The sequence below is a fragment of the Colias eurytheme genome, chromosome 9 (assembly GCF_061535395.1).
Source record: "Colias eurytheme isolate Ceu_HAF_F1 chromosome 9, ilColEury1 Martin Lab GWU primary, whole genome shotgun sequence".
Taxonomy (NCBI): Eukaryota; Metazoa; Arthropoda; class Insecta; order Lepidoptera; family Pieridae; genus Colias; species Colias eurytheme.
Window position 1 is genome coordinate 9,192,406 of NC_142988.1, and position 25,508 is coordinate 9,217,913.

At 34.3% G+C, this 25,508-nt stretch overlaps 1 protein-coding gene across 6 annotated transcripts in view; it reads right to left on the reverse strand.

Moving 5' to 3' along the window:
* Positions 1-229: 229 nt before the first annotated feature.
* Syx1A (Syntaxin 1A) overlaps positions 230-25,508 on the reverse strand; it is a 50,738-nt gene continuing 25,459 nt past the window's right edge. The window contains exons 3-9 of one of the 6 annotated variants that reach the window (XM_090105065.1): positions 14,612-14,711; positions 10,887-10,961; positions 10,109-10,365; positions 7,822-7,959; positions 7,031-7,141; positions 3,093-3,193; positions 230-1,287 (exon numbers count right to left, since the gene is read on the reverse strand). In XM_090105065.1, coding sequence (XP_089961191.1) covers positions 3,116-3,193; positions 7,031-7,141; positions 7,822-7,959; positions 10,109-10,365; positions 10,887-10,961; positions 14,612-14,711 — 759 coding nt within the window. In that variant the 3' untranslated portion in view covers positions 230-1,287; positions 3,093-3,115. Of the gene's footprint in view, positions 1,288-2,878; positions 2,972-3,092; positions 3,194-3,404; positions 5,204-6,147; positions 7,142-7,821; positions 7,960-10,108; positions 10,366-10,886; positions 10,962-14,611; positions 14,712-25,508 lie in introns of those variants that run through there. The other 5 variants (XM_090105067.1, XM_090105063.1, XM_090105064.1 and 2 more) reach the window with 5 other exon arrangements.

Genomic DNA, 25,508 nt, shown 5'->3' on the forward strand with positions numbered 1-25,508 from the left:
CGCTCACCGCCCGGGTTGGGCACGGCTCGGGCCGCTCACCGCCCGGGTTGGGCACGGCTCGGGCCGCTCACCGCCCGGGTTGGGCACGGCCCCGGCCGCTCACCGCCCGGGTTGGGCACGGCCCGGGCCGCTCACCGCCCGGGTTGGGCACGGCCCGGGCCGCTCACCGCCCGGGTTGGGCACGGCCCGGGCCGCGCACCGCCCGGGCCCCTCACCGCCCTCACCGCGCTCCCGGAGCGGGAGCACCGAACGATTGTGCACGCAGCCGGACTCGGGCTAATGCAATCATGATTACGCTGCGGGAACTGATCGACATGTCGAACGGGAACAGGACTAATTCAGCGAACTATCTACCTAGTGGATTAGTATTTAGAATACGACTGCAATACTGTGGATACAGACGATTCGATGAACAAGCGTGTGGTACGGTGGTGCAGCGTCGATAATCATCATTGCAGAACCCTTTAACCACATACACGGGCCACTAACTCCGCATATCCTATTTCACTACTATATTTTCAAAAACAGACCTATTAATAACTTTTAGAAATCGATTGAAGTTTTTAAATGTATGTATCACATGTATGATATTTTATGTCGATATCACACCGATCATATGTGGTGTTGAAGCGTTACATATAGACATAGATTAGCTAAGGTATCACATGATATAAAATACAGAACACATTTTTAAGACTGTTATATATTGCTATTCTTTCGGTACCGTGATTATTACATGAGGATTTAGCATTATTAATTTTATATAATAAGTAATCTTTATGCAGGAACTACGTAGTAATAAGTTATGACGAACTACATAATAATCGAAATGTCATTAAACAATTTTAATTAAATATCGCAACAAATCTATTGTAACCCTTTTTAATTCTATAAATTAACATATTCTTTGATTATTTTTGTGTATTTCATAAATTGATGGTATATTTAAAACATCATAACAATAAATATGAAAAATATAAATTGATTAGTGACTAGAAAAAATAAAATAAAAAGGTTACAATATGCTTGCATGTGCGTATATTCAGCTTACTTCGATTGAACGTTAAGGGCCGATATATAATAATACAGATCATTTAGTTATTAAATTCATAACGACTAATGTCCCCATGGGGTTATAAGAATATTCCAATGAATAATGGAATGTAATTGAAATCTTATATATAACATATAACACGAGATAAATAACGTTAGATAATGGGGAGCTCTGACAGATGTATGGCGGGTGATTCGCAGGCACCAAACACGTAGCGTCTCGATCTGACGGTCCTATAAAATATACATAATATGTTATTATTTTTTCTGGAATATTCTATTCGAAGGACCCATGCTCAGACTGGACCATTTATAAAATTTAATTAAGTATTCATTTTTATTTGTTATATTTTAAAGATTTTTTAAACACATACGTATATCGTATATGTATACTTAACCGACATTTAATTGTTTATTTTAAAAGCAGGTTTAAATTACCACTAATAAGTTTTAAGACTCTACAATAAGCTTTACTCCTTTCAATCCATCTTTGCCAATATATAGATAAGTTTATGTAGATTCAAATAACTTATTAAATGGTACAATATTTAGAAAAGTAATTATCAATATGGACTAATGACTATATGTTAAATCTTTTATTCTAAACCAAGTCTTACTTCTATTCTTCGAGATTACTATAGCTATAATAAATGTATCTGGCTTTATCACACTTTGTAAATGTTAACTATATGTACCTCAATATAAATGTATGTAATTATTTGACTTACATTAATTCTTAAAAACTAATAGTAACATGCAGTGTGGAAAGTAGAATAAAGTGAAGGTGTGAGAACCAAAACTCTATTTCAGAGTTCAGTTCTAAAAGACAAATAACCTAGCATGCACATTGCGAAATAGAATTAAACTAAAGGTTCAGACAGCAAAAACTATTTGACTGTCCCCCAAATATTAGAAATACTAGTTCAATATAGTTTTTTGTTTTTATCCAAGGATTTTTTCACATACAGACACTTTTGTATGTTTAGTGTCGAATTGTTGTTGTTTGTTTATTGAAAAAATCTGGTTCTATCGTTTTCTCACTTTGCCTTTTAGGTGAGTAGATATTTTAGTCAAGAATATAACAGAGTGCTGTAACGTGAAAGAAGAAAAACATAGGTGTCAGGGTGCAGATAGAGTTACTAATAGATTGAAATATACCATTCCACAGAAAATTCAAAATAAAAGAAGCAAAACCAATTGTATGGGTTTGTTTAACGTTAAAATTATAGAAAGAAATAGAACTCTATTGGAGTTTTATAAAGAATAGGGGATATTACTATTATACAAGTTTGTATAAATATCCACATTGAAAGAATGCTAATTATATTTACAAGCAGACAAATTTGCACAACAGGGGAATTCACAACGCAAGAATGATTAGGCTGGGCCTTTTTCGTTCTTATAAAAAAAAAAATACCTTTTCCCGTACTTTTACCACCAAATTTTTCTTACTCGTGAGTCGATATCCTTGTAATCATTCAAATTATTATTTATCTATATCAAAATTTGAATCGATGTGTTCATAATGATAAATCGTGTTATGTACATTGTATCTTTCGGCAACATATTTATTAAACTCTAAATACTGCTACTTTACTCAATGGAGCAAATATGATTGCGGCATGCAAATTTATTACCCCAATACATTTTACATCGGTACCTCCACACAAACGGAGGCACACTGAATTCGGTTCACCGATTTCAACAAGCATAATGGCTCATCTCATTAAACAATCGAATGATACATCTACGCGATGGTTCGATATAAAAATCTAACTATATACGCTGTCTAGTCAGCCGAGAGAGTTAGTTACTCGTCAAACCTGCCCCCAGCACGCGTTTAGAAGAACGTGTTATACACGTAGCCGGTCGCAATGAGGCCGAGCACGAGCAGGCACAGCATAATCATAATCTTCTTCTGCACAATGACAAATACAACACACATTAGTACGCTAGGGTAGATGGCGAGCGGGTCGGCAGCGGCGGTCAGTCGGCGCCCGACCGTCGCCGCGGCCGCACCGCTCGCCGCGCGCGGTTACCTGCAGCGGGCGGCGCGTGCCTCTCACATGAAGGTGCTCGACACGTAGCCGACGACGACGAAACCCAGAATTAGCAGGCACACTAGGATCATGATCTTCTTCTGTCGTGCCGAGTGGCGACCATGCAACAGTACGCTTTAATCCTGTCCGCGGGCTTTACCGCACAGGACAGTATCGCTTCACACACATCGATTTCATTACGGATAAATTTAATTTGTTATGAACTAGTGGACTACTCGTGTGGGTGCGTCATTTGCCTCGACTTACGGTTATGGTAGAAAAGGAAAAAAATAAAAAAAAAATCATAAAAAATAAAATAAATAAATGTAATTCTCAAATTATGAACATATTTACATTCTTCAGTAAATTAATAGTCGAATACATTTAAAGAACGCTCGTATGTATCCACGAGTTAAACATTGTTCGTTAATTAGAAAACAGATTTAAAATTCAAACGTAATAATATGTTAAATAACATGTGGTATAACAATATAATGAAGCACATTAAGTAATAATAATAAAGAATGGCAAATAATTATGTCTCGCAGTCTTTCCATTATACAAATAAATGATTGCAAGATAATAAACATTCAATGCTTATAACAAAGACACAATTACCATCGCACAATAACGACATAAAATCACAGTAACTTGCTAATAACATAGCAATATGATATAAAACATGTGCGTTTCGTAACTAGAAATACTTTATAGAGGAATACGAATTCAAAGAAAAATCCTATTAAATGCAAAGATAACATTAAAAAAACATTTATCTTAGTTGTAACATGACATTATGTAACAAATTAGAAATAAAAGAACAATCAAACACTGCATTCTTAAAGAACATTCCGATCTTATTGCGAATAATAAATAAATAGGAAGTGACTAACGCGATACAATAAGTACTGTTTCACACTATAAAACTGAGAGCAAATAAATTTTTTTGAACTATAATAACAATGGAAATAATAGTACATACTTCGGGAATCTATATTTATTTGTACGATAAGAAATAAAATATGTTTAATATTATATTTTATTACAGTTTTGTGCAATTTCTTTGCCAGATTTCATTCACTAAGACATTATGTAATTTATGTGATGTCCTCTTGGCAGTGATGAAGGCAGTTTAAAAATACATACATCTTTTTATTTAAACTTATTTGCTCCCCACGAGATACTTTAAACGTTTATATAATCGTGTTGTGTACTTAAGTATAAAGAAACATTGCTTAACTAATAAAATACTGCTTGTGATCTCAAAATATAATTTATTCTTAAAGACTATTTGTAATTTGAAGTACGAAATATATTCTCTGGTAATATCGTAGAATAGGAATTTAGAGAAAATAAAGACAACGTTTTATTAAATGCACAGTTGTCTCATTAGTAAAAGCTAGTACTGTTAATATATACAATAGTTAAGTATACTTTTGAATCCTTAATAAATTATTATTATCTTATATCTATATTGGAATATAATATAATGAGAAGAAATGACTAACGTTGAGTGTAATATAAAGATTTTAAAGTGTGTATTGTGATATTAGAAGTAGCTTGAAACTCCTCATTACATTATATCCTTTAAATCAGACAATATTTACATAAATGACTTTCCGAACAGTTACTTTATTCGACTGCACTATATACATTCAGGTCTTTTATCTATACTAGAGCACAATCTATTTATTGCACTGTACACATAATATTGTCTTCCATCTACTCGACGACAGTAGAGCTAAATACATTTAATATAATCGTTGGTTACAAAAATATGTTTTGAATCAAAATTCAATCAAAAACATCACTGGTGCTTCGGTATAATTTAATGAAAATTTTACTAAACATCTCTTGTGTTTTGTGACAACACTGCCGCATATGTATCGCTCAAGCACCAAAACATGTCATAGCTATACCAGCGTTCCTACAATACGGACGTATATAAATGCTAGCTAAGACGAATATCATAGTTCCTCGCACTGTTCGTGGGTAGACCGTGTGACGTCACAGGCCCGGCGTGATGACAATCCTTAGGACAGGACGATCGCGAGCACTATTATTAATATAACCAGCGTAACTGACAGGCATATTATGAGGAAGATTTTTTTCTGCAATGACAAAGGAGAAACAAAAACAAAATAAATAAAATGATAAAATACTAATGGCTATGAATACTTCTATTGTAACGTGCGTGGGTATGTGACCGGTTTGGTTTTGTGTTACTGGATGTTTTCAAATTGTAAGTGGGTGTTAAAAATGTATGATATTTTTGTACTAGCATGTCGATAATATGAAAATTAAAAATTAATTATTAATTTTTTTAATGGATTATGTGACTTAATTATGTATTTTCCTAGATTTAATACGATAGATTGAAATATGTACATGTATATGAATTTCATTTATTGATTAACTTATAGATATAAGTCTTCTCTTTTTACATGTTGAAGAATCTCAGAAACTAAGTGATAGTTCGGATATGTAATTAAAATATACACGAAAACTATTTATCATATTAATGTTTATATTGAAAAGTAAAAAAAACTAGTATTTCTATGCTTAAACACCGCTTCATGACATGCACAACAAATTACATACAAAGCTCAGCACATATAAAAGCTGCATGTGATATTTTGCCCTACAATATACTATCATTGAATTTTAATACTGTAAAAATACAATTATATTGTTATATTTTTTTGTGTTTAAGCCATGCAGTGAATCATTTGTAAGGCATTTAATTTGAATCGGGTAATTATTATAGATCTCACTTTATTTTGTCTGATCTAAATTTAGAATATCTGCGGTCATGCAGGAAAAAAAAGAACAAAAACCAGTTAAAGAAAAAAAAAAACAAATTAATGACAGACTAAATAACCAAGAGGAAAAAACTTAAAAACCGAACAGATTACAGAGAAAAAAAAATGCTCATCAAGATAGTATAGTTCCATGATCACGACTTTCCATCCCCGGCGGTTGCATAGAACTGTGGCGGAAGACTCGCGTATGCTCCACATTAGTTGGTCGTCAGTTAGAGAGCGAGTCTAGTTACCTTCCGCGCCTTGGTGGCCCACTTGTACGCTTGCACGAGCTCGCCGCCGCCCGTCTCCACGTAGTTGGTCGCCTCGCCCACGTGGTGCTCGATGCGATCTATCAGTTCGCCCTGCTCGCGCTAAGGGCGGGGGCGCTGGGAGGAAACGGGACGCAACCGACGCGCGAACGGCCGATTGGTTCATACGATTCGCATTACACCCCACGGTAAGTGTGTTACGGGAACCGACCGATTAATATCATACGCTGAACGGGAATTGTTAAGAGTTAGGACAGAGTATCAGAGCGGAAAAACAAAATAAATGCAAGTAGTAGTAGTAGTTTGACACAGAAGAACACGTGAGTTACGGTACATTCAGTGATCCCTTAATTAATACAGACATTGTTAGTTCACAGGTTACTTGCTATATAATAACGTGGTTAGTGTATATTATAGTTGTAATAATAGATTTATAGTATTTAATTAATTAATAGGTTACGATAATCAGTTTCGGTTAAATAACGTGTTATTATATAACAAATATTGTTATACAGAAGGCAAATTACGCACACACCAAAATGAAATACACATTAGTGACACACAAGTCAAATAATTAGATTAAGTTAAGAAGCCCACTTCCATCGAGTTAGTCCGTGTTAAAAACATATATAATCACAACAATGAAAGCCAATTTGTGAATGCACATAATATAGGTAAAACAGAACATGGTGTGAACCAATCACCGAATTGTCGACGTAATTAAAGCGGGGTTGTAAATTGAGCCGTTCACGAAACAAAAAGGGCGGGAAACGGGAAGAGGTCGGGCGGAGGGACGGGAGGGGGACAAACAAAACAAAAACGCATTAGCAACGAATGTAACGACATTGGTATTAGGCGGACTCACCCGTCGAGCTTTGCTCTGATATTTAAGGGCCTTCTTTGTATCCTGTGTGGCAGTTTGGACATAGTCCACAGCGTGCTCTACATGATACTCAATGCGGTCGATCATCTCACCCTGTATCCATAGGATTGTGTTAGCATTAACTACACGTATTCGTACTACTTTTTGCTACCATTACATATACATCTCATAAGAACAGGGGATTCATTAAAAGTTATGATGTCATGAATGAGTCATAACATTATGAGTAGGATGTGATGATCAGTATAATCTTAATAAGAATTTCTGCAATATCAGAGTAACTGGCAATATAAAATTCATAACATGTCTATATTCATAAAGAAGTTGCGCTTATATGCGAATAAAGTCTATTGATGATATAAATTACTTAGAAAGGCGCATTCTAAGACTGCGGTTTCCTTATTTGTTAATAAGACGGTATTTATATTCATAGCGTGAACATGAATAATAAAAAACATATTATTAAATTTCTGCAAAAAATGAGCTTACTATCTAAATATAGCAGATATTTTCAGATACATGAAATTACTTAACCATTAAATTGTTGGAAAATTTAACGAAGAAAAAAGTCCGAATGGTGGCCTATTTGGCCGATTCCTTCCTCCTATAAATTACACTGCTTCACAATCATACCCTACCAGTTAAAAATTAACAACCGCTTTCGGCCACTCTATTAAAGACATACATAGCGTAAAAACCCCCCATCACGCGATTCCAGTGTTCTAGAAACATCTAGAAGCACGTGACCCAGCAAATAGTAATAGATGTATGACCTGACTCTCGACGAGCATGGCCATGTCCATGAACATGTCGTGCAGCTCCCGGATCGACGTCTCCAGTTTGATGATGTCCGCGTGCCTCGCCTCTATGTCCGCTAGCGTTTGCTTCGCTTGCTGCGTCTCCATTATAATCTGGAATTGTTTTTGGTGAACCGTTAGATTTGAATTTTATAAGAATTAAAGAAATTTTAATAATTTATGAATTCAACCCATTGTAATTAAATAGCCAAAAAGTTATGATTACAATTTCGAGGTATCCTCAAATATGTAAAAGAAATCATGGGCTGACCCTATTATAGATCAATTTAGGTGGTTTCAACAAAATAATGATACTGCCGCGTATATTCATGATTTTTAGATGCACGTAATCTATGCTTTTAGATAGCCTTTGAGAGTAGGAAAATTTTTAATGTCGGCATCCTCACATGGAGAAATTCTTATTTATAAAATTGGTTAATCTTATCGTCATTATCGACCTATTACTGTGAAAGTGTTACAATAGTGGTGGATTAGATTTGTATTATAACTGTTGTGCTTAATAACAATTGATGATGAATATGAACCAATTTAAATGAACAAGATCCGTTTCACTCGTTCGTGCAATTAATGCAAATTACTTTAATTTTGATTCACAGACAATATCAATGCAAATGAGATTAATTTTGATTAAACCGTTTCAATTGCTTTATGTTTAATGTGATTGCATCTTATCGTGCACAATCAGATTTGTTTTTGTTTTTCCGTTTTATGTTGGTTAAAACAACAATAACTTTCAAGAAGCAGCCTGAGATAGCTTATCGTGACATGATATTTCAATCAAGCGCTGACTGCAATCAATCAGCGCGTTGGATGAATAGATACATGTATATTTATTAAATTAATCTGACCACGTCGTCGCTCGTTTAAAAATTCGATTTTCCCTTCCCACGTCGGTACAGCGGGCCAGTAATTACTGTCACAAGTTGTTCCAGTGCGGTCTGTTAACCGTATTTGCGTTAATGTGATTGCAAGTGCTGAAAATCGCGTAATTATGCGCAATTCCGACCGTTTGTGACGTTATGTGATTACGGTTCGTACATTTACGATAATTGACATTGTTATGGAATTGTTTTATAACGAGAGTGTGAAATATTTAGGATGTATATTTATTATTTTATTGTTAAAGAGATTAAATACACAGCGTCGGTTCAAACTACAATTAAATTATCTTTAACTACGTACCGCTATTGAGATCCAAAAACAGCAATTAACCAAGGACAATTAATGTATATTGTTTTCTATAATTAAGATAAAAAGGTCAATAATATTTCTCCCAGACAAAAACTCAACATATTTTTCTACAAGACCCGGCATAATCAAGAGCCAACAAAACGAGTGAGAGAATTCAAAATTAAATTTTCCTATTATCTATTGCTGTCGCGCTATGCCTCAAGCCTCCCCCCTAGAGCGCGACAAGGACAACTGCAGCTCGGGCCGAAAATACCTAGGAAAATTACGCAAATTCGACGTTCAACACATAAAAACATAGGACCACGTATGTTTTCTCCTCCAATACTGGACCGATTTAATAACTTTCTTCATAAGTAGTAGTTAGTAGAGAAAAGTATAGGCTATGTTCCTACGTTTTGCTTTTTTTTATATAATGTTAAAAAATTAGTTTTATGGAAGAAACGGAAAATCTGTCCTATTTCTTACGTTTTGAAAGATTCATGTCTTTTTTAATAATTAAGATATGACAAAAAGGAAAACGTAGGAACATGGCTAAAATTACCATAGATTAATAATAAAAAATATATTGCTCTAGTGGCACAATCCAGGGAGGAAACAAGGGACTACGTTTGTATGGAATAACGGCTCTTTTATTTGCTCTTAATACTGTTCAGGAAAATGCGGGTCATAATAACAACCAGCAATTAGTTTGTATGAAGTTACAAGTAAAGCAAATGATTTGGAAATAAATTGTAAGAAAATAACTGCCCGAATGAATCGATATGCTAATTTAAAAAAAAGGGTCAAGAGATAAGCTGAAAATAACACGGGCAACTATAATAACCTACAATGTATGGCCACATGTTTATTGCGGGTAACTATAAGGGGACTGTTTATTACAATTTTGTAGTTACTGCTACTGCATCCAACTACAGAGCTGTATACCTACTTTACCTATATGTACGTAGTAACAGATTATTATTTAAAAGGATGGCCTTGTAATTGTTCAAACATTCCCACATGTTACGACGACCCTGTAGGCTATATTGAATAGAAAGTCAGAAGAACGCACCCCTTGAGTGAACACGGCCGGGTTGTCCTGTTCGAGCATGGCCTCGAGCTCGTCGTCGGTGGTCGCGCGGCCGGTGATCTCCAGCTGTCGGAGTATCCTGTTTTTGCACCGATCCCGGTAGTCCGTCTGCGTGCGGTTGTACTCCGTCATCACCTCGACGAACTTGCGCGACAGCGTCGAGTGCTGTGTCTTTCTTATCCTCAGGTCCGCTGACGATTTGTTCGAGTGCTCCTCCTGTTCGATGTTCTGCTCTATGTCTGCGGGTTTTTGGTATGACCGTGATAGTTGGTTGGTATTTTATTGGACGTTACGGAGAATTGAAGATTTAATTTAGAATTCAAATGATTAGACTTTATAAAAAAGTCGAATTACATACAGGTGTTATAAAAACGCGAATAGAAAACATTCAAGCTTCCATATTTCAAATGAAAATACAAATTTAAAAGTAAAAATTGAAGTGGCATCGAGAAAAAATTGTTACCTATTTTCGAAAACAAAATTGGTGATAAAATTATAATGAGACGCCTATTTTATCATCTCTGAATAAAAGTAAAAAAGATTTTTCGCGTAAATGGGAACTTGTCCCGGCAATATTATAAAACGCTCCCTCGAGAGTCTTTTCAAAGACACAGAAAATTTTATGTTTTATAAATTTTATAGTCTCGTCTGTCTCATAATATCAAATGAAACGATGGAGCAACGCTCACAAGCTGCTATTCTAGTTTTACAATAGCACAATGAGATACACAATTAACTGTAGGTGAAAAAAATTACTTACGTTTTAATTTTCCTCTAACTTTGTTGGCAGTTTTCTTGATATCAGCCATGAGATCTTCTAACTCATGCTTTGTTTCTGTAATAACATGTTTTTAAGTTTTAATATCTGTGTTGTATAAAAATTTCAGTCAAAACATGCATGCATCTATAAATCATTAACATTTATGAAAACATATTAACCTAGCCTAGCAATTTCTCGATAATATCTTAACAATAAAATCCCTCGAGTAACTTATGTAAGTTCTAATGGTTTCATAAAACAATAACTCATGGATTCGAAAGAAACGAACAAAAACATTTATTTCTCACTTTTGCCATTAAAATTACGCTTGAAAAACTAAGGGCAGTAAAATTATCAACGTTTCAGACTAAAACTTTGATCCCAACATAAGAATGCCTATTTATCAGACCGTGAAAATCTTAAGTGGGTGACATTAAGAAGATTAAATGATACTTGAAATATTATAATGCTATCGTCAACAACTTTCCTTGAAATTTAATTTGCTGCTCCAAACTAATCGTTTTATGAAAATGCATGTAAATGCTAAATTATATATTGATGATATTGCTTCTTTTGCATATTGAATTAGGTATTCTCGAACTGATATTCATAGCAAAATAGCTCGTTGCTGGTAGGTATTCTTACGTTGCTTAATTATGAGAAGCTATCTTGGGCTTTAATTATACTGCCCCGTATTTTCTTTCATTAAATTCTTAACACGGAACATTCATAACCAAAGCTAATGCCTTTTGTCGTCGTAAAGAAAATTCAAATATGCTGAAGGCTGAAGCACACCCTCCACTTCAATAAATCATAGCCACGGCGAAGTTATGAATAAAAACGTTCCACAATAAACTTCCCACGCTCCGAGATCGTATGTAGTAGATCTAATTGCTTGTCTGGCACAGCGATGTGCAATCGACGCAAATATCGCATTTTGATAAACGATTTCGTCGAACGAAATCAAAGCAAATAAATAGCTCGTCATTGATCCATTTCGTGTTGGGTGCTTTAAAGCTAAAACTGTCATATGTTGAGAGGATTACCAAGATTTGAAAGATTACAGTGGCAAAACACCCAGTCAAAACATTTTTCATGCTTCGCCGTTGTGAGCAGAATTTCTTTATCTTCTTCAGACAACAAAATTATCAAATGCCATTTGGCATCAATGTTTGTTTTCGCTTTCGACCAGCTGATATCATCTAACACATTTCATTATCATCCAGAAATAGAAGACAGACTATTCTTGCTATATTGCGAGCTTGAGTAAACGACGTTACGGAGAAAGTTTTCAAGTAAACAATTACTGCAGATTGCAGGCCACGGTTAGTCCAGCGCAAAGTTAGTCAATTAACTGGAGGCCACAGCCTGATTCGCACTCGGTCGAAGTTGTCTGAGAAATAATCGCCACGATAACAAGTGCCATTTCAGTTCCGCAGGGCGCTCAACAAAGTGATACAATTAGCAGTAAAGTACACTTCGCTCGTATAACTTACGAGGCGACCGCAAGCGTTAGTATATTGGTCACCAATGAAACCGATTCTCACCAAGTTATATGGGTGTTCCGTTGTAATCAACTTCTTCGACGATAGTTAATAAATATCTCTGAACTAAGCGACAACGTCTTATTGGTGGCAGTGGTGTGTTAGTAGAATTATTGTATCCATATAAGTTATCCTTTCCCTGAATCCCTGGTAACATTAATTTAATAAGTTAAAAGCTCTTTTTCTTTTTAAAAAGGATTTAAGGCTTAATTCATCCATAGTTCGGTACAGACCTCCCTATGCCTTTCTTATCTTTGACAAGCCACCCTGATGGTGACAGGCGACAGCGTGTTTCGCAAGAACCCATTATGGTCCAGATGATTTTGTCGAGGATGCTGTTTTAGAATTACACAATATTTTCATTTGTAAGCAGAGTAATTATATTGAAGATTTATCCTCAAGATTTATTTATCATACAAATATAGATTTCATCGCTTTCGCCATGTTCTATTGTGATTCAAAATAAAATCCTATAAATAACTATTCCTTTTTTCACAGCTTTTATCCGATTATTGTCATCAGAAAAAATGAGAGAACATCTCCATCATTATTACTTTTGTAGTAACAAAATTGATAAATCTTTCATATTGTCCAAAAAAATTAGCTCGTTAATAAAATAAAGGAATGGCTTAAAGTTTTATTAATAAAATTTCCAACCCACAACAAACTCTTTTAAGCTTGCTTGTACATGTCCAATATACGGGGTTCATTAATTTCATTTACTTTTACTGCAGTGTTACATTTTTAATGTGACACGCAACATTTCATCTATTTTTAGGTTACCCTAAATTGGTGTGTGATTTTAATCTACCCGCAGGTAACTTGGTTTGAAATTAAATAGTTAAACAGGTTGAAAAATTAACCAATTAAATATTAAATTTATTCATTGAGCAAACATTTTCAGAACGAAAACACCGTGTAATGTAATACAAATCATAAATAGCTTCTTAAATTCATATCACGTGAAAATTGTTAAAAGAAAGAGAACTTCAGCAATATCAAGTCTAAATCCGTTTGCCAGTGTTTTATTCCAGTTTATCCTACTTTTTACACTCGCAAGACGAAAGTTAAAATAAGCTCAACATATAAAACGTGAAAATTCCATTTGGCTTGTACATTGTTGCCGTGCGGCGGTCTTTTCACATGTTCCCTGCTGCGTCCCTCGAGAAATGTAATCGTTGACATAATTTCACTGTATGTTTTGTTATGTTGGCGTTTATAACGCTCCAGTTAATAGAAACTAAATCCATATTTCTTTTAATTTGCAGGGTCATGTTTGTTGCTGTGTTGTATATCGATGTCTTCGTATTCGACATTCGTATAGTTTATATATATATAAAGGTTGGTGTTTTTATTGCAATACGATTGCACGATTGCAAATACCTAATAATAAATAATTAATGGAAAATTAAACGAAATCATTATTTTAATATAACAAGCGTTACATAGGTTTCATAATATCGTTTCTGCATCACAAAGAAATTCTAATTAATGTTAACAATTCTCCTCAGAGAAGCGTTAAAATTCGTTGCAAAGAGGTCGAGACTGTACATTATATTAACAAACTTTTCTTGAACTACAAGGTCGGTATCCAATAACAGTAAAAAGAAACAATGGTAAACAGTAAGAAATTGCGAAAAGCCCTTGCCGCACCATTGAGTTTTCATTAGTTCCGACTTCCGTCTGATCCGATGTCGATTTTTGGCCAGTTACTTCGGGTTAAATTACAACTGTACTTGTTTTTATTTTATCCATATGAAATCCGCACAATTAGATTTTCTACAAACGATTGTATAGAGTATAGACCGTATTCCTTAAATTAATTTTGTAAAACAAAATTACAGTTCTCAGAAAAGTCTTAACAACTAACAAGCGATAAGTAAGCGAACCGCGATAAAGGATCTTTTTGATAATTCCAGGACTTGTATTTATAATCGCCTACACAAGAACTCTGCCTACAATCCGCCCACAGCAGCAACCGAACCCTCGTTTTTAGATACAGAGTATTAGACACGCCTACAAATTGCCAACTCGTGGGTATAAAGGGCATTATATTAATAGATCGTTGTCAATAGCTGTTTATTTTTGCACGTTGACTTTTAAAGCTTTAACATTTCCAGTTGCTTTATTATATGAGATGCCTTTATTATATTAGCTGGGGATAATATTCGCTACACTTACTTTCATCTGATTGGGGCGCCGATAAAATGGCACTGTGCTTTTTCTTTACCTCTTCGACATTGGCCTGAATCTTATCTATCATCTCCCGTATCTCTTCAACCTGTAAAGAAATCAACATTAAATTAAACATTTACCTGAGAAAAATAAATGGAAACTACATTTACCCTAATATTGTCTTACTTCATGTAATTTTCTTCTTTCTACACATTATAAAACTGAGACAGATTTAAATAATATTAAATGTGTATGCTCTTGAAGAAAGGGGTTCAACGTTTTTAAAACTGAGCACAGCAAAAAGAACCGGGACAGTAATTATCTGAAGAGCATGAAAGCGTCACTAAAGAACCCTCAAGATTTCTTACAATGACATAACATAAGAAGAGATAGTTTTAAATGTTTACAAGTATGTACCTACGAGTAGTTTACTTTATTTATGATTAAACGTTTAACAATTTTCCAGGTAACGAAAGTTTTCAACAGAACGCAACATTATAAAATTAAGTTCTTATTTATTGACATTTGAAACAAATAAGTTCAAGATTTGGTCACGTACTGCTTTTAGAAAGCAAGCTTTATGTGTCTAAAACAACTTGTAGCATTATTTGGACATACAATAATTCGCCATTACCCAAATATAATTACACGAAAGCTGAAAAGCCTTGTCTCTGGCAACAATCCAACCACAAAGCAAATGTCCACTTGGTTGTGATTTTGCACTGATTGGTTCAAGAATGCCTTCATCATTTTTGTCTCGTCCAATATCTCATAGCTAATTGCTTGTTTCGTTATATTTAATAATAACTGACAAAGAAAAAGTACTTCATTCTTTATGATATAGGTATATTATACTCTACATTAATAATATTATAAGTACGTAGGTGTAGGTTGCATACAAAATTAAATTGAAATAAAATTACCGAGCGAAAATATCGATCTATTGTAATTAAGTAGATACCTATTCGCTGCTGTATAATACGCTTATATGTTCTTCAAGTGCTGATCGTCTAATTGAATTACGACCATGATGTCATTGGTCGTGACACATACAATACAATATACATAATATATTAAAGTACAGTATAGAATAAATAATAAGCATTCAATTATTTATTAAATATAAATAAGAGCAAGGTCAATGAACAGACTGGTTGAACTGGATTATAAGTGATTAGTAACCTAATAAACATAGAGGTACAAGTATGGTCCGTGATGGAGAATGGATGTGAGCTAAGGCGCGGGACATATACAAGCGGCGCGGCGCGCATCGGGCGCACCGCGGGCGCACTGCCGGCGCGCCGCGGGCGCGCTGTTGGCGTCCGAAAATGATATTTATATAGAGTGGTTAAATGCATTTTCTTCATGCATAATTTAGTAAAATTATGTTTTTTGTGCTAAAAGAGATCATTAATTTGAAAGTAACGATTTTGTTTTGATAATTCCTTGTAAGTAAATAGCGAGGATAACCCCACGATTGCAAATATATCTTTGTTGAAAATGTTGGAATTTACTTGGAAAATTTTATAGTACTTTTAAAGTAATTTTAAAGTAGTACTGGTGTAATGATGGAAGAAAAGAAGGTTAAAATAACACAAAATTTATATTGTACTAGCGGTCCGCCATAAAAGGTAGCCTATATTCTTTCTCAGGGTCTAAAGATTATCTGTGCCAAATTTCATCAAAATCGGTCCAGTACCTAGTTTATGCGTGAAAACCATACATACATACATACATACATACATACATACATACAAACCTTTCCTCTTTATAATATTAGTATAGATAAAATATGGTTTTCAAACACAGGTTTACATTTAAACCATATAAATCTTATCATTAAAATCTCAGTTCAAAAGTATTTACAGTACTGATCATTCCACAATATTATTACAATTACAAATAAATAAAAAACACAATCAAAATCAGGATTATCTTTATTTCTGACATTGTAAATACATGGGAACTTTCATTATGCTCTTCTTCATTTTCACTTTCCCTACTGCCATCACCTGTGTAAATCATTTCATCGATTAATTCAATTCACCTTTAAAAACAAAACGAAGAAGGGTATGTAATAGCAGCTCTATATAATTCCACACAGAGAGAACACATTTTTGACTGACAGGCTACCGTCTCCTACCACCCGATTTGTTTTTGATTGTGTATGACCGTGAATTGACCTCTATTTGGATGCAATGGGGGAAGCGCGCCTGCGGTACGCCCGCGGCGCAACCGTGGCGTGCCGCCTCGTCGCCTTTCCAAAATTCTTTCATACAAAATGTATAAGAAGGACGTAGTGCAAAACAGATTCAAGAGGTGCGCTTATGGCACGCCCGCGCCCGATCCGCTTGTGTTTGACCCGCGCCTAAGGCTTTTGACACACCCCCTCATTCATGACAGAGATATTGCATTAGCAAACTTGCTGTGTAACGACTAACGACGTACGTACCTCTGTTCGTGAACGGTACTTTGCAATAATTATAAGCTGGCTGAGAGAGCCAGACAAATAGACTAGACAAGAAAATGATGTTTTCAGATTGTTCCTAAAGAAAATAATAATGATATTTAAATCATACAGCCGCTTTATTGTTTCACTGAACACAGGTATGAAAATAATAAATATTATCTTTTATGAATACTGAATTTTCCAAATGATATGAACAGTAAAGCTTTCCCTCAGACCAGTGAGCTTGAAAGATAACTTGAACTAACAGTAAAATAGGGCTATCGCCTGTGAAATGTAGCCGCTCCATGTATATGTAATTTGTATTTCGTAATCGGTCATTCCTCAAGTTCAGGGTCGTGTCGGTTTCGGTTAATCTTTTATTCATCAATATCGGTAGGAAACTTATTTCTGTTGGTTGGCGATTAAGCTGTGCCATATAAAACATAGGTATAACATTTTGTATTTGTTGTGATTTTACGAGAGGTCAATGGTAAGATTTTCTAATGATGTCAGAGAATAAGACCAAGTTTCCGAGTATCGCCTACAGCTAGCTAGCCAGTTACAGTTTGTTTTCTCTCTTTGTATTTTCCTTATAAATAATTAATTCATTATATTGTACTACTCGTATGTTTCTGACCTAGCATTTAAACTCCATTACTCCATTGTTACAAACTATGTAAAGTTTCTTGAATTATTCAGTAGTAACGCCACAAAGCAACGAGTGATATAACAGTTAAGAATAAGTTTAACATTTAACAAAAATTCGATTTCGAAGAGATTCAACAAATCGAAAACTCGTGTCAAAAGTTCTTGAAAGTTGCCAAGATGAAATAAAATACATTTCGCTAAGTAAGATTGCACTGAAAACTTTATTATTTTATTCTATCAGTCACGAGTCACGACCACAACATAACAATGTAAACCCGTAAAATCTCATCAGCTGAGATATGAAAAAAGCATCTCTCGACATTTAAATATAACCTACTATTCCAGTAGCACTATTTGTACCGTTAGTCATCCTAAACGAGTGACATTTAATATCTGGATCGGATGAAATAGCTAACATAGTCAAGGGTCAATAATGCGATGACGTCACAGCTCTTACGTCTCGACGGGCGTCTCGTCGCCGCCCTGTCGCCATGCTATAGCATAGGTTGAGTCCTTCATAGATTCGCCTTGCCAACTATTATTTGGGGTTAATGGCAGTTCTTGCTATAATCCTGGATATTTTAAAATAAAATCTTAGGGAGACGAATAGCAATACGAACTAGCTGGCAACGCTTATGATTCAGATGTTGTTTGTACTCATATAAATGGTAATAATATACGTAGTCATAAAGAAGTAGGTAACGCAAAAGATGATGTTTCATGATTGTTTAAAAAAAAAGGAAATACTTCAGAATTGAAGCAAATGAAGACTCAAAATCTCGCCCTAATAATTCCTACAACAATTGGTGTTTAAATATAGGTTAAATAAATTTGCTTCAGTAAATGAAATGCTAAATTCCCGCAAACCGAAATGTTTGGCCAGTGGCCACACATACATAGTACCTACATTGTGCGGCGTTTGTCGCTGTAATATTCTAGCACACAGCATGCAAATGAATTGCGGGACCGTGATGAATAGCAAACAAACTGAATGCACAAGTCAAACGCTGTCACGTCATGTATTAAATTAAATGAAGCGTTAAATCAAATATCATAACGTGTTAACGATGTGTCAAGAATCGAAAAGCACTTAGAAATAGAAATAGAAATAGAAATAGAAAGTGTTTTATTTGCCACCAATTACAAAAATATAAATCTTAATAATCTAACACAAAACAGGAAAAAAAAAATATACATATATAGCAATGGTGGCAAAAAGGATACAGAAATAGTTCAAATAAAGTGGGTAACGTTTAGTGATTTAGCGTAGAGAATATTGAAAAGATAATCTAACGAATTGTAATATCATAGGCCGACTGAAAAGGGTTTGGCAATGAAATTCTTAGATTAAGGGTACTGATTATTAAGTTATTGCTTGTTGGTAAATTCAATTTCCTTCCGACATTACCCCGACCCACCCCTTCACCCAATTATGGTTCGGAAACGCAGCGCGTGTTCGTGACGCGCGAACTGTAGTCTCAATGATGCCTACGCCGCGCCGAAGAGTTCAAGATTTTCTTAACAATGGAAAGAAAAAATATTTTATTCATCTTGCTACGGTATATTGTACCTACAACGATTGATAAAAATTAAAAATATATTTCTACAGGTATGAAAAATCAAATCAAAAGGAAAGAATGACGTAACATAAAGAATTGTAGGCCGCAGATTTTGTCGACTAAAGAAAAGTAGGACCCTCGATTCACAGCATTAGAAATTCAACCTAAAAAATGTCTAGATAAAATTTGTCAGGTTTTGATGGTCTCAGCACTCTCAACATCGACCATGTTAAATATGCGAAGTCTCTTTTCATTATTTAATCGATATTGTTGAAATTTTGTATTTTTTATGTTAGAGCGGGCAACTAAGCCGAGTAATAGTTCACATATTATAAAATGTGTCGATTCAGGTTAAGGGCTTGGTCTAGTAGTGCAAACAAATGCATCCTGTCATCCTATATGTAAATAATACAAATGTACTAAGGGAAAGTTGCTCCACTTAATTTTTAAAAATTAAATCATTCGTATGCATAATTATTTTAATATTCGTAATAAGTACCAAAAATGACAATTTGAAACAATTTTCGTGAAAATTACACCGGGTGATTTTTTTTTATCAGTACACAAAATTTGCGAATACTTTCTATTGATATCTTCAACTTCATGTTTATATAACTGATCAACTTTTACAAAGAAATTTGGACGAAATATAAAAAAAAAAAAGCTTTCCATACAAAATATATACGCTGGGGTATGGACAACAGGATGCTCACAGTCCTTATACTTTTAGATTTTAGTAATGCCTTCAATACAGTGGATTTTGATTTATTGTTAGGCATGCTTCGTTCCATAAACCTATCTCCCAATGTTCTTGGATAGTTTCAGAGTTACTTGGCTGGCCGCCAGCAACGTATTCTTGTTGATAATTCTTTTTCAACCTGGCGCAATATATCTGCTGGCGTGCCACAAGGTGGTGTGCTCTCTCCAATTCTGTTTGCTGTATTTATTAATTTTTTAACTCCTCACCTAACTTCCCTTTATCATCTTTATGCAGACGACCTTCAAATATATACACAGTCGCCTTTAGCTGATATTAACACTGCCATTAATGATACAAACAACAATCTAAATAAGGTGTATGATTGGAGTGTATCCCATGGTCTCAAATTAAACCCATTAAAATCACAAGCCATCATTATTGGTAGTCAGAGTCTGGTGGCTAGAATCAACTGGACTACCTTACCACCTATCTATATTGATGGCGTCGTCGTGCCTTACCGAAAATCGGTTAAAAACTTGGGCTTATATATGGACGAAACTCTGTCATGGTCAGTGCAGTTAAAAAACATCAGTAAAAAAATATTTTGGACAGCATCTAGTTTAAGAAGGCTGCGCAATTTTTGCCTATTCCCACCAAAGTTATGCTTGCTCAGACCTTAATGCTGCCCATTCTGGACTATGCTGATGTGTGTTTTTCCAACCTAACCCAGGAGCAACTCGATAAAATCGAACGTTTGCAGAACCTTGCCCTGCGTTTCGTTTTTGGGTTGAGAAAATTTGACCATGTCTCAGCATTTCGGAAGCAGCTTAAGTGGCTACCCATCCGCCACCGCCGCAATGCTCATGTCCTCTCGCTCCTATACTGCATACTATTTGATCCTCGTATTCCTTGCTATTTAAAAGATAACTTTGAATTTTTATCTGCCAGGAGTTTGAACCTACGTTCTAATGATAACCTAATGCTAAGTGTTCCTGTTCACTCAACTAAATTTTATAACGCTTCTTTTACTGTTAAAGCTGTGCAACTTTGGAATGATCTACCCACCAGCATTAGGAAAGCTCAATCGCTTGAGTCTTTTAAAAATATGGTAAAGAATCATTATTTGCAAACCTGCTAATTTTCTGTGCTGTTTTTCTTTTTGTGTTTTATTTTTAGTGTTTTTGATATTGTTTGTTTTTTTTTTGTTTATTTTGATTTGAATGTTTTTGTATTAATTTATTTGCTTTATGTGTACACTATCTTCCCATTTTTGCAACTGTATATTTCATGCTTGGTACTGGTTGCTTGGAAGAAATTGCTGTTTAGCAATAAAGCCGCCAATTGCTTCTGATATCCTTGTATTGTAAAATTAAAAATTTGTGTGCAATAAAGAATATATAACTATAACTATAACTAAAATGCAGAACTCTATACATTTTTTTCGACCTAAGTTTCTTAGTGAAAGTTGTTCAGTTTAACTAATAAAACGGATAAACAAATTTTGTACCTATATAATAAAAAAAATGTAATGTTTGTGTTAAAAAATTATTAAATAGAAAAATACGCAAATGAAAACAAAATATATTTATTTCTGACTAGCTTCCGCCCGCGACTCCGTCCGCGCGGATGTCAGTCTTCGCGTCTTCTACAGATTTATTATATTATGTATAATATATAGATTTATATTGATAAACCTAATAAATCTTTTGCTAGCATTCTGATGCTTTATCGGTTGCACTGGATTTATCTCTTTTTTTAAATCGCTTGAATGATATAGGATGGGTCCTTGATGGACATCGAATGCTGAAGTCTCGAATCAATCAATTCTGACAGTAGGCAATTTATGTAAAATCTTGATAATGGTCCATCATTTTATTTTGCCTAAACGTTACATACTTTTTTATATATTATATTTTTAACGAATGATTCACTCCAGTCCAAACAGCAAATAAGCAGACTTCTGCTTCTGCAACGTTTAGTTGTCCCTGAATTTGGAAAAAATAGTCATGATTCTTATCTATGACAAAAGTGTTATTTTTTGCATTGTATTTCAAATATTATTTTTTTTAACCGCATCTTCCGCATTCATGTCTTTTGCCGGAATTAGACATTTAACTTCTAGGTACTAGTAATACTACTAAAGTAAATTTTTTAGATATTTCTCGTTATACTTTTAAAAAGTTATTATTGTCATTTTGCTCATTAGGTAAATTAATTTCGATATCAGTTTTAAGTTTTTTGATACCTGTAATAATAACGTTATAATCGCCTGCACATACTTATCGATTACACCCTGTATACAATCCACCATCCACATTCATAATGTTTTCCTGTCCTCCTCTCCTTTACGCTGTTCACCGATACATTTTAAATGAGTAAATCTGCTACCACTGAAGGATGTTTCATTGTGATCAGCAAATTTTCACCACTGTTGTCGATTATTTGTTTTTCATTTTTAATCAGCAATTGGGAATCATCAGTTTTGTTTTATGCAGATTGGTGATGTACCCTAACAATACGTCGAAAAGGGAGAGCATCAACGAATTATCGTTTCGTCCTCTTTTTTTATTCTTCGCGTCTCTGTTACTTCTGTTTGTTTAGTTCTCAACACCCACTGAATTTTCTATGTTATTGTGATCTTCCATTACATCTGAGTTTTGATGATGTGATGATAATCCATTCGTTTTAATATTGGTACTTAGAGTTGGTAGACTAAACTAGAAATGGCGGACTAAATTTGTCAGCGCGTCTGTAAGATCAGAATATAAAACCAACATCCTGTATTTAAGTTACAAAATTAATAATCAAACAAAATGCCGCTACGTTGAAAATGACTAGAAGAAAAAATTAAAACACCTCGGATCAATTTTGGAGTAAACAAATCATTTTCCCCGTATGGGGATTTCCCCGGATGAACTTAGGAAGTTCAAGTTCTCAATACAATTTTATATTATATTTCGTATTTCTCAAACGAAAAATAAACATTTTTGGAACTTCAAAAAAATTATATTATAAGAAAATTTATGAGCTTACTTCAGTTTTAAAGAAATATACATCCCTTTACTGACACCCCGTAAAATAAAGAAATTGTTGCCAATCACCTTTGCAATCTATTTGGTTTCATTAACTTTATGTTCGAAGATAATTTTTTTTCTAGTAGTTACACGCGTATTTTTTTCGTTTATTTTCCATATCGAAATCAAATGTTTCAAAAAAAAAAGAATATTTGCACAAAACTAAGATAAAAATAATCAATTAACAAAAATATTAAATTTAATGGAGTAGAGCAACTTTCACTTCGGTATGAAGGAAAATCGAGTGTAGAGCACACGTCAGAACGCTCCGGCCCAAGGGGCGCGACTAAAGAAATTCGCTAGGATTTTTCCTAATTATTTTAAATATTTTTTTAATATTTAAAGAATTATCAAAATTCAAAAAAAAATTTTTTAAAGGATTAATACTCATTGGTCTTCAACCAACTCGAATAAATTAATGGAAAAAATAACTTTTAGCAGTATTTATCAATAGATTTTGTAAGGCAAAAAATGGGAAATTTAATGAATTTATAACGTTCTAATTAAGAAAATCATAAGTTTTTCGGCAATTGTATTCAGCAGTTTTTAATAACGACTATATAAGGATAATAATGCGCTGATCAGATTGTGTAAATTGTAATCGGTTGCAACGTAGTGAGTGCACAAACTTAGCTCGAAATGAATTTGGGGGAAAGAGACTTATCTTGAAGGCCTGATTAAGGTAACATAAAGTAACTTTATAAATGTGAAAAAATTCACGCGCATTGCGTATATAACACTAATTGATAAACAAGAAAAAAAAATTCAGTTTATCATTTCATTAGCCGGGAAAAAATTGTCAAATAACTTGTTGAAAACGCAATTTTGCTAGACTGCAGCCTTAAGTCGACAATACAACTGGGAAAACAATAGGGCGCAACAAGCTGAAACATTCACAACTAGGTGTAATGGAACTAAAATAAACTCAACTGTACATGGGAAATAGAACTTACAAATCGTGTTCAATAGTTCGCCGTTGTGTTTATCATGACGTCATCTCACACCTGTATCATTTGTGATAATATATTATGTTGCCGTAGGTTACAACCGTTTGAATCAATCCTTCCAACAAGGAGAAGATACGCTGAGTGATTTATTGATGTCACAGTATTAAAAATGTACAATTCAATAGAATGGCTTGATAAACTGTTAATCTATTTTCTGCAACTGTAGATAAGTAAAAAACAGCCGACGGCACTGCAGCGACTCCTCCTTATAATTTTATAAAGATGGAAGATTTTAAGACGTAGCAGCTACTGGACCAATTTTAAAAATTCTTTCATCAACAGAAAGCTTTAGATCAACAAAAGGTTATATTTTTATAGAGCCGAGGCGACTTGATTCACATAACCATTAAGTCTTTTCAAATACGGACTTAATATTGTCTGAAGCGTTGGAACTTGGAATACGGCAGGTCATTAATAAAATATTTACTCCAACATTTACTCGAAAGTCAGGTAACATTTTATGAATAAGATCACGATACCAAGTCGTCTCTTAGGAAAAACATATTAGTTATCAGATTTGAGTCATTATAATTCGTATCGTACACGTGTTGCTTACATTTTTACGATAGTGGGTGACCGTTCCACAATATTATTGATAAAGCTGCCAGCGATTGTGACGAGGAAATGTGTTATCAGTCAACTCGAATACCATATAGGTACAATGGTGAGTACAATTTGAACACACTTTTTCTGTTTTCAAACGTTACTATCCGATGGCACTTGATATATATTTGAGGAGCAAAATGGAATTGCAATGCAAAGTCTGTTAAATATCATTGTTCTGTTTTATTAAAAGCATTTAAAGATATTTATATTACACGACCATCACTACTGGTACTTACTTGTCGGTATGTTTGTCTACCTCATCTAATCATATTTTGTTTTACTACAAAACGTAATAAAGTCTCTCTAAAATTCCGAAATAATTTTATGAAACGCGCTCTAATCTCGAGGCCAGAAATGCAGCGCTTATTCAATTTCACAAAACGGCTCAGCGATAATGATCACTTTTAGATAACTTTGAACCGTGATCATAACCTTTTTCACTGCCTGAAGTCACTTGAAAATACCTCTAATCTTTAATCATAAAGTACCAACTTTTAATATGTCATTAATATAGTATCTAATTCATTTTTAATCTACGCAGTAATACAGTTTTTTAAATGTCTATTTTATAATAGTTTACATAATTATTATCATGATTAAAATAGAGGATTATGCGTAGCGTTAGTACGCTAAGCTTTTAATCTCATATTCTGAATTAGTTCGTCGCCAAGTTTACGTAAGGCGATACCAACACAAAATCGTTACTCTGCGCCTAAAAGCTTTTGTACAATTCTCTGTGAAACTGTTGGATTACCGTTTCAAATAAAATAATCATGTCAGAGAAAAGGCGTTGAGTTTTATCAAGCGAAACGCTTAACCTACCTGACTGAAAGAGCACAATTAAAAAAATAGGAAACCGC